Source organism: Notothenia rossii, assembly GCF_949606895.1.
Source record: "Notothenia rossii genome assembly, chromosome: 6".
Taxonomy (NCBI): domain Eukaryota; kingdom Metazoa; phylum Chordata; class Actinopteri; order Perciformes; family Nototheniidae; genus Notothenia; species Notothenia rossii.
In genome coordinates this window covers 50,463,095-50,472,368 of record NC_136909.1, presented here as the reverse complement: position 1 = coordinate 50,472,368, position 9,274 = coordinate 50,463,095, and the positions used below count along the sequence as shown (strand labels likewise).

The window sequence follows — 9,274 nt, the reverse complement described above, 5'->3', positions numbered from 1 at the left end:
CCCTGTCTGGAGGTTGAAATCTCCGAGAAGTACAGCGGGAGGGCCAGTTTCAGGGATGTGTGAGAAGAGATTATCTAACTCCTCCAAGAAGTCCCCCAAGGCGCCTGGTGGACGGTAGAGAACAACAATGGTTAATTGTATAGGATGGGTTACTGTGACGGCATGGAATTCAAAGGTGGAAGGAGTGAAATTAGGTAGCTTGAAGAGGGAAAAGCTCCATTTGGGAGAGAGCAGGAGACCAGTGCCACCTCCTCTGCCAGAGGGTCTGGGTGTATGGGAGAAGGAATATGCTGTGGAGAGAGCTGCTGGGGTGGATGTGTTGGATGGAGTGATCCAGGTCTCCGTGAGAGCAAGGAAATCCAGAGACTGCAGGGAAGCGTAGCCAGAGATGAAGTCAGCCTTAGGAACAGCTGACTGGCAGTTCCACAGGCCCCCTGAAACGAGATGTTGGATCTCAGTGGAGCATGTGGGATAGACGAGAGCAGGCCGGTGAGATCGATTAGGAGAAACACGGGGCCAGTGATAATTGCGAGAAGACACATGAACAGGAATGCAGAAAATACACATGATTATAGCATGAGGGGCTAGAGAACCCAAGAGAATTGAATAAAACTAAATAACACCAGCGATACTTGGCGCAATCAGAGTAGGATTTGCCTCCTCTTTGCCTCCCACGTGACTCCCACAGGACTCTTAATGTCTTTGTCAGTCTTCGTCTGGCTGACGCTCCAGGAAAACGCAACCTAAGATGGATACCTGATTGCTCAGTTCTCACAGCTTTGGGGGCACGCCCCTGTAATTAGTTAACTATTTTCTGCTGATGGGCGACAGCAGAGTCTTCCTGCCTATTGAAATGCACACTTGAGGGGCGTGACTCACTGAGACCTGAGTTACGCCTGGAGTTGAGCAGATCTGAGATTTTAAAATCTCTCAGAAATCGCCGTTTTAGCTACAATAACTACAGAACAATTATACAGAGTAGAATAAATGAAACAGAGAAGTCTATTGAAACAAGAATATAACTTACAGTGATTGCTGAGTCAGTATCGATAGTGTCCTCGCCGAGTCTGGAAGCACACTGAGTTATTCTGATTTGAAATGCGCTATTTAAAATGTTTTTGCACTTCACGCAATCAGCAGAGTCTTCCTGCCTATTGAAATGCACACTTGAGGGGCGTGACTCACTGAGACCTGAGTTACGCCTGGAGTTGAGCAGATCTGAGATTTTAAAATTTCTCAGAAATCGCCGTTTTAGCTACAATAACTACAGAACAATTATACAGAGTAGAATAAATGAAACAGAGAAGTCTATTTAAACAAGAATATAACTTACAGTGATTGCTGAGTCAGTATCGATAGTGTCCTCGCCGAGTCTGGAAGCACACTGAGTTATTCTGATTTGAAATGCGCTATTTAAAATGTTTTTGCACTTCACGCAATCAGCAGAGTCTTCCTGCCTATTGAAATGCACACTTGAGGGGCGTGACTCACTGAGACCTGAGTTACGCCTGGAGTTGAGCAGATCTGAGATTTTAAAATCTCTCAGAAATCGCCGTTTTAGCTACAATAACTACAGAACAATTATACAGAGTAGAATAAATGAAACAGAGAAGTCTATTTAAACAAGAATATAACTTACAGTGATTGCTGAGTCAGTATCGATAGTGTCCTCGCCGAGTCTGGAAGCACACTGAGTTATTCTGATTTGAAATGCGCTATTTAAAATGTTTTTGCACTTCACGCAATCAGCAGAGTCTTCCTGCCTATTGAAATGCACACTTGAGGGGCGTGACTCACTGAGACCTGAGTTACGCCTGGAGTTGAGCAGATCTGAGATTTTAAAATCTCTCAGAAATCGCCGTTTTAGCTACAATAACTACAGAACAATTATACAGAGTAGAATAAATGAAACAGAGAAGTCTATTTAAACAAGAATATAACTTACAGTGATTGCTGAGTCAGTAGGGGAGAGCGGGGTAATGTGGGACACCGGGTAATGTGAGACACCCGCTGTAACTAGGCAAAGAAACAAATTTGCGGTCATGTGACCATAATGTTTTCAACCCCTTCCCACCCCCCACTTGTCATGAAGGAGAAGTTGGTGCTGGTTCTGTGGTAAGTATTTTTTTTCACAAAAATGTGTTTGTTGCATGTAAAAGTAAATTTTCTTACTGCGAACGTAATCAACTGTAGTATCAAAGCAAATTGATTCAGGTTGAAAAACTTATATCATACATGTTGATGAACTTCCAACATATAAAACCATGTGATTGATGCTAGTTAAAGATTAGCCTGAATTGCCTAGAGATGTTGTTTTTTCTAAAATGGTGGCTGTGGGGTAAAGTGAGACAGATGCTGTGGGGTAAAGTGAGACGCTGACTCACTTTACCCCGACATGAAGCACAAGTTAAGTTTAGTCTTATATATATTTTAGTCTAATATTACAATACATATGTTTTAATTTTAATGTCATAAACATTGTAGAAAAGTCATCATGCCAAGACGATACATCAGGACGACATCTTGGGGCCAAACACCCCTCACAGAGATGGAGAGTGCAGCTGCAGAGGTCATGCAAGGAAAGAAGTCCTTAAGACAAGCAGGAAAGGAACGAAATATTGACAAGACAACCCTCCAAAGATTCATTAAGAAAATAGAGAAAGGGAGAGTTAAATCAGTAGCCTGGGGTGCAGTAGCTGAGGCAAAAAGAATACTGACAGATGAGATGGAGGAGGAGCTTGCCCAACATTTAAAACAACTGGCTGACCAGTTCCATGGCCTTGCTCCAGTTAAGTGCCGTGAACTGGCATTTGAATATGCAGACAAAAACCATATCCCTGTCCCTGCCAATTGGATGGAGAAACAATGTGCAGGTAGGCTAGGGTGCACAAGAGATCACATGATTCTGTAGGTCAACTTAGGCCAACTGATCTTGCCACAAAGCTTATCTTATAATAACGAATTGTCCACTCTTTAGGAGTAGAGCGGTTTGGCAGCTTTCTAGCCCGTCGCCATCTCTCTGTCCGAACTCCGGAGGCAACATCCCTGGGAAGGGCTATAGCCTTCAATAAGACTACAGTGGGGGAGTTCTTTACAAATCTGGCTGTAGTGATGGACAGGTGACAGAATTAATTCTTTAGTTGCAAATGTTTTATGGAGGCTTTACCTGTAAGATTTGGTTTTGATTCTGATAAGGTTCTTCCCTTGCCTCTCTTCTTTAACAGACACACATTTCCTCCACACATGATTTACAATGTGGATGAAACAGGCGTCTTTACAGTACAAAAGCCACGGCAGGTAAGCTACTAGAGAGCAGCAGACTGATACTGAGTGGCTTGTGATAATGACCAGCTAACTATTGGCAGAATGCTGAAACTAATGCTATTAGTAATGTTGTGAGCCTGTGAACTAGAAAAAAATGAATGGACTGCAACAAAATAAAATGTACCTTTAGACCAATAGTAGCCTACTGATTGCACATGCCATTGATTCTAAACTTTCTACTTGATTCAGGTTGTGACAGAGAAAGGGAAAAAGCAAGTTGGTTCTATCACATCAGCTGAGAGAGGAGAACTGGTGACTGTGGTGTGTGCAGTGAATGCTGCTGGGAATGCCATACCTCCCATGTTTGTCTTCCCCAGAGTTAGGTTTAAGGACGACTTCATGATAGGAGCACCTCCAGGAGCCAAAGGTGCCTCCACCAGAACAGGATGGATGAACGAAGACACCTGGCCTGAGTTCCTCGATCACTTGATAAAGCACACTAAGTGCACTCCTGACCATCCCATGCTGCTAATCCTGGATAATCTGAGAGCTCACATCTCACTCAAGGCAGTGGAGAAAGCAAAGAGTAATGGTATTGTTCTGCTCACCCTCCCACCCCACACATCCCATCGCTTGCAGCCTCTCGACGTGACGGTGTATGGCCCGTTCAAGACCCTATACAGCCGAGCTCTTGATGGGTGGATGAGATCTAACCCTGGCAAAACAGTCTCCATCTATCAGATTGCAGGATTTGTGAACGAGGCCTTCTTGTCAGCAGTGACACACGCAATATCACCTCTGGCTTCAAGTCCACTGGGATCTTCCCATAATATAACAGAGATATTTTCCCTGAGGAGGCGTTTGCACCATCCATGGTGTCAGACCGGCCAAACCCTGAGCTGCGGCCTGCATCCACTGGTCCATCCACTTCAGATGATCCGGATGGTCCACGGCCTGCAGATTATCCACCCCCTGCAGATGAACCACCTGCTGCAGATGCTATTCCACTCGCTGATGCTATTCCATCCACTTTGCATGGTCCACATGGATGTGCCTCGCCAGCTGTCTCACGATCTGGATATGTGTCTCCTCAGGAAATCATACCACTTCCAAAATGTCCCCCCAGAGGACAAACAAAACGAAAGCGTGTGAAGACAGCCATCTTAACAGATACTCCAGAGAAGCAAATCATAGAACAGGCTTATGAAGAGAGACAAAAGAAACTTGCAGGGAAAAAGCAAAATAGCAAAGAAAAGGGAAAACCGAAAAAGAAGGCACCCAAGAAGAAAATCATAGATAGCAGCTCGGAGGAGAGTGATGACCCTGTCCCATTTGAGGATGATTTTGAGAGCTCTGAAGATGAGAGGAGTGACCCCGGAAACAAAGATCTGTCCGTGGGTGACTTCGTCCTCGTCAACTTTGCCACAAAACACCGAAGTATCCGTTATGTTGGCATGGTTGAGAAGGTTGAGGGGGACGAAATACTAACCCAATTCCTCAGAAAAACCCAGGGAAACAACAGAGAGTGGGAGAGACCCACGTTTGCTATGAAAGAAAAGGATGTGGCACATGTTCCTAAAGGTGATGTGGTGAAGAAGCTGCCTCAACCTAATAGGCCTGGAGGAACAACACGGAGAGAGCAACTCTTCACCTTTCCCTGTAACCTGCAGGGCTGGAATGTAGAGTAGGCCTTGTTTAAATATGCGGCTGATGTTCATATCATATCGTGTTCTAATCTAACTGGTTAAAGGGTTAATTGAATGTTTATTAAAGCACTTTGAAATATATTATGTTGTATTTGACTTTGTTTGGAGTTACTTTGTTTAAAAAATGTGCTAAATTGACCAATCCCCATGATTATGTTGCGCATCCGACATTAGTTTTGGAATGTGTGGTTGTCAATCTATCTGTCAGGATTCTAACTGTTACAACATGTGTTGTTTTGGTAGTTTAAAAGTGGAAAAGGTAAGTGGTTCACTTTACCCCCTTGATTTCTCTAGTCTGTCTCAGTTCACCCCTTAGCTGGGGTAAAGTGAGACACAAGACCACTTTTTAAAAAACAATCATATTTTCACTGCCCTTTGTCCTGAAGACATTCTGATCATTTCCAGTGCTAGGAAACATCCTGAATTAATGGGAAATGTGTAAATTTTACTGATATATCATTTTAGCTCGCCTACAGGAGAGCAAATGTAAAAAAATTCTCACATTACCCCGCTCTCCCCTATCGATAGTGTCCTCGCCGAGTCTGGAAGCACACTGAGTTATTCTGATTTGAAATGCGCTATTTAAAATGTTTTTGCACTTCACGCAATCAGCAGAGTCTTCCTGCCTATTGAAATGCACACTTGAGGGGCGTGACTCACTGAGACCTGAGTTACGCCTGGAGTTGAGCAGATCTGAGATTTTAAAATTTCTCAGAAATCGCCGTTTTAGCTACAATAACTACAGAACAATTATACAGAGTAGAATAAATGAAACAGAGAAGTCTATTTAAACAAGAATATAACTTACAGTGATTGCTGAGTCAGTATCGATAGTGTCCTCGCCGAGTCTGGAAGCACACTGAGTTATTCTGATTTGAAATGCGCTATTTAAAATGTTTTTGCACTTCACGCAATCAGCAGAGTCTTCCTGCCTATTGAAATGCACACTTGAGGGGCGTGACTCACTGAGACCTGAGTTACCCTGGAGTTGAGCAGATCTGAGATTTTAAAATCTCTCAGAAATCGCCGTTTTAGCTACAATAACTACAGAACAATTATACAGAGTAGAATAAATGAAACAGAGAAGTCTATTTAAACAAGAATATAACTTACAGTGATTGCTGAGTCAGTATCGATAGTGTCCTCGCCGAGTCTGGAAGCACACTGAGTTATTCTGATTTGAAATGCGCTATTTAAAATGTTTTTGCACTTCACGCAATCAGCAGAGTCTTCCTGCCTATTGAATTGCACACTTGAGGGGCGTGACTCACTGAGACCTGAGTTACGCCTGGAGTTGAGCAGATCTGAGATTTTAAAATCTCTCAGAAATCGCCGTTTTAGCTACAATAACTACAGAACAATTATACAGAGTAGAATAAATGAAACAGAGAAGTCTATTTAAACAAGAATATAACTTACAGTGATTGCTGAGTCAGTATCGATAGTGTCCTCGCCGAGTCTGGAAGCACACTGAGTTATTCTGATTTGAAATGCGCTATTTAAAATGTTTTTGCACTTCACGCAATCAGCAGAGTCTTCCTGCCTATTGAAATGCACACTTGAGGGGCGTGACTCACTGAGACCTGAGTTACGCCTGGAGTTGAGCAGATCTGAGATTTTAAAATCTCTCAGAAATCGCCGTTTTAGCTACAATAACTACAGAACAATTATACAGAGTAGAATAAATGAAACAGAGAAGTCTATTTAAACAAGAATATAACTTACAGTGATTGCTGAGTCAGTATCGATAGTGTCCTCGCCGAGTCTGGAAGCACACTGAGTTATTCTGATTTGAAATGCGCTATTTAAAATGTTTTTGCACTTCACGCAATCAGCAGAGTCTTCCTGCCTATTGAAATGCACACTTGAGGGGCGTGACTCACTGAGACCTGAGTTACGCCTGGAGTTGAGCAGATCTGAGATTTTAAAATCTCTCAGAAATCGCCGTTTTAGCTACAATAACTACAGAACAATTATACAGAGTAGAATAAATGAAACAGAGAAGTCTATTTAAACAAGAATATAACTTACAGTGATTGCTGAGTCAGTATCGATAGTGTCCTCGCCGAGTCTGGAAGCACACTGAGTTATTCTGATTTGAAATGCGCTATTTAAAATGTTTTTGCACTTCACGCAATCAGCAGAGTCTTCCTGCCTATTGAAATGCACACTTGAGGGGCGTGACTCACTGAGACCTGAGTTACGCCTGGAGTTGAGCAGATCTGAGATTTTAAAATCTCTCAGAAATCGCCGTTTTAGCTACAATAACTACAGAACAATTATACAGAGTAGAATAAATGAAACAGAGAAGTCTATTTAAACAAGAATATAACTTACAGTGATTGCTGAGTCAGTATCGATAGTGTCCTCGCCGAGTCTGGAAGCACACTGAGTTATTCTGATTTGAAATGCGCTATTTAAAATGTTTTTGCACTTCACGCAATCAGCAGAGTCTTCCTGCCTATTGAAATGCACACTTGAGGGGCGTGACTCACTGAGACCTGAGTTACGCCTGGAGTTGAGCAGATCTGAGATTTTAAAATCTCTCAGAAATCGCCGTTTTAGCTACAATAACTACAGAACAATTATACAGAGTAGAATAAATGAAACAGAGAAGTCTATTTAAACAAGAATATAACTTACAGTGATTGCTGAGTCAGTATCGATAGTGTCCTCGCCGAGTCTGGAAGCACACTGAGTTATTCTGATTTGAAATGCGCTATTTAAAATGTTTTTGCACTTCACGCAATCAGCAGAGTCTTCCTGCCTATTGAAATGCACACTTGAGGGGCGTGACTCACTGAGACCTGAGTTACGCCTGGAGTTGAGCAGATCTGAGATTTTAAAATCTCTCAGAAATCGCCGTTTTAGCTACAATAACTACAGAACAATTATACAGAGTAGAATAAATGAAACAGAGAAGTCTATTTAAACAAGAATATAACTTACAGTGATTGCTGAGTCAGTATCGATAGTGTCCTCGCCGAGTCTGGAAGCACACTGCTGTTGATGCTGTTTGGGTGAGACTAAATTATGCATTGTTTTGAAACTCCAGAAAATAATCTGAATAGTAGATAATATATAGATCATCTGGAGTTATATTTCAGGAATAACATAAAAGTAATGACATTTTGTATATTTTTATGCATTACAGGTTTCCTTTTGTTTTTCTTATAATTTGTTAAAGTTTTAGCACAGTACAGATAAACCTGAATAACAACAAGTATTTATATATACAGGACTGTCTCAGAAAATTAGAATATTGTGATAAAGTTCTTTATTTTCTGTAATGCAATTAAAAAAACAAAAATGTCATACATTCTGGATTCATTACAAATCAACTGAAATATTGCAAGCCTTTTATTATTTTAATATTGCTGATTATGGCATACAGCTTAAGAAAACTCAAAATTCCTATCTCAAAAAATTAGAATAGTTCCTCAGACCAAGTAAAAAAAAAAGATTTATAACAGCAAAACACAATCAAACATTTGAAAATGTCCATTAATGCACTCAGTACTTGGTTGGGAATCCTTTTGCACGGATTACTGCATCAATGCGGCGTGGCATGGAGGCAATCAGCCTGTGGCATTGCTGAGGTGTTATGGATGCCCAGGATGCTTCAATAGCGGCCTTTAGCTCATTAGCATTGTTGGGTCTGGTGTCTTTCAGCTTCTTCTTCACAATACCCCACATATTCTCTATGGGGTTCAGGTCAGGGGAATTTGCAGGCCAATCGAGGACAGTAATGCCATGGTCAGTACACCAGTTACTGGTGGTTTTGGCACTGTGGGCAGGTGCCAGATCATGCTGGAAAATGAATTCCTCATCTCCATAGAGCTTTTCAGCAGACGGAAGCATGTAGTGCTCTAAAATCTCTTGGTACACAGCTGCATTTACTCTGGGCTTGATGAAACACAGTGGACCAACACCAGCAGCTGACATGGCTCCCCAAACCATCGCTGACTGTGGGAACTTCACACTGGATTTCAAGCAACTTGGATTTTGCTCCTCTCCAGCCTTTCTCCAGACTCTGGCGCCTTGACTTCCAAATGAAATACAAAACTTGCTTTCGTCTGAAAAGAGGACTTTGGACCACTGTGCAACTGTCCAGTGCTTCTTTTCCTTAGCCCAAGTCAGACGCCTCTTCCGTTGTCTTGAGTTCAGAAGTGGCTTGACCATGGGAATACGGCTATTGTAGCCCATTTCCCGGACACGTCTGTGAACAGTGACTTTTGATACCTGGACTCCAGCTTCAGTCCACTGTCTTTGAAGCTCCCCCAAATTCTGGAAGCGACTCTTCT

General features: G+C 42.2%; 1 protein-coding gene across 1 annotated transcript; it reads left to right on the top strand.

The window, feature by feature from the left end:
* Positions 1–1,966: 1,966 nt before the first annotated feature.
* On the top strand, positions 1,967–8,204 carry LOC307042242 (uncharacterized protein). Its single transcript, XM_079686037.1, has 5 exons — positions 1,967–2,115; positions 2,485–2,873; positions 2,978–3,119; positions 3,225–3,297; positions 3,514–8,204. The coding sequence occupies exons 2-5, from the start codon at positions 2,495–2,497 to the stop codon at positions 4,414–4,416; spliced, it is 1,497 nt and encodes a 498-aa protein (XP_079542163.1). The 5' UTR covers positions 1,967–2,115; positions 2,485–2,494; the 3' UTR covers positions 4,417–8,204.
* Positions 8,205–9,274: the final 1,070 nt, after the last annotated feature.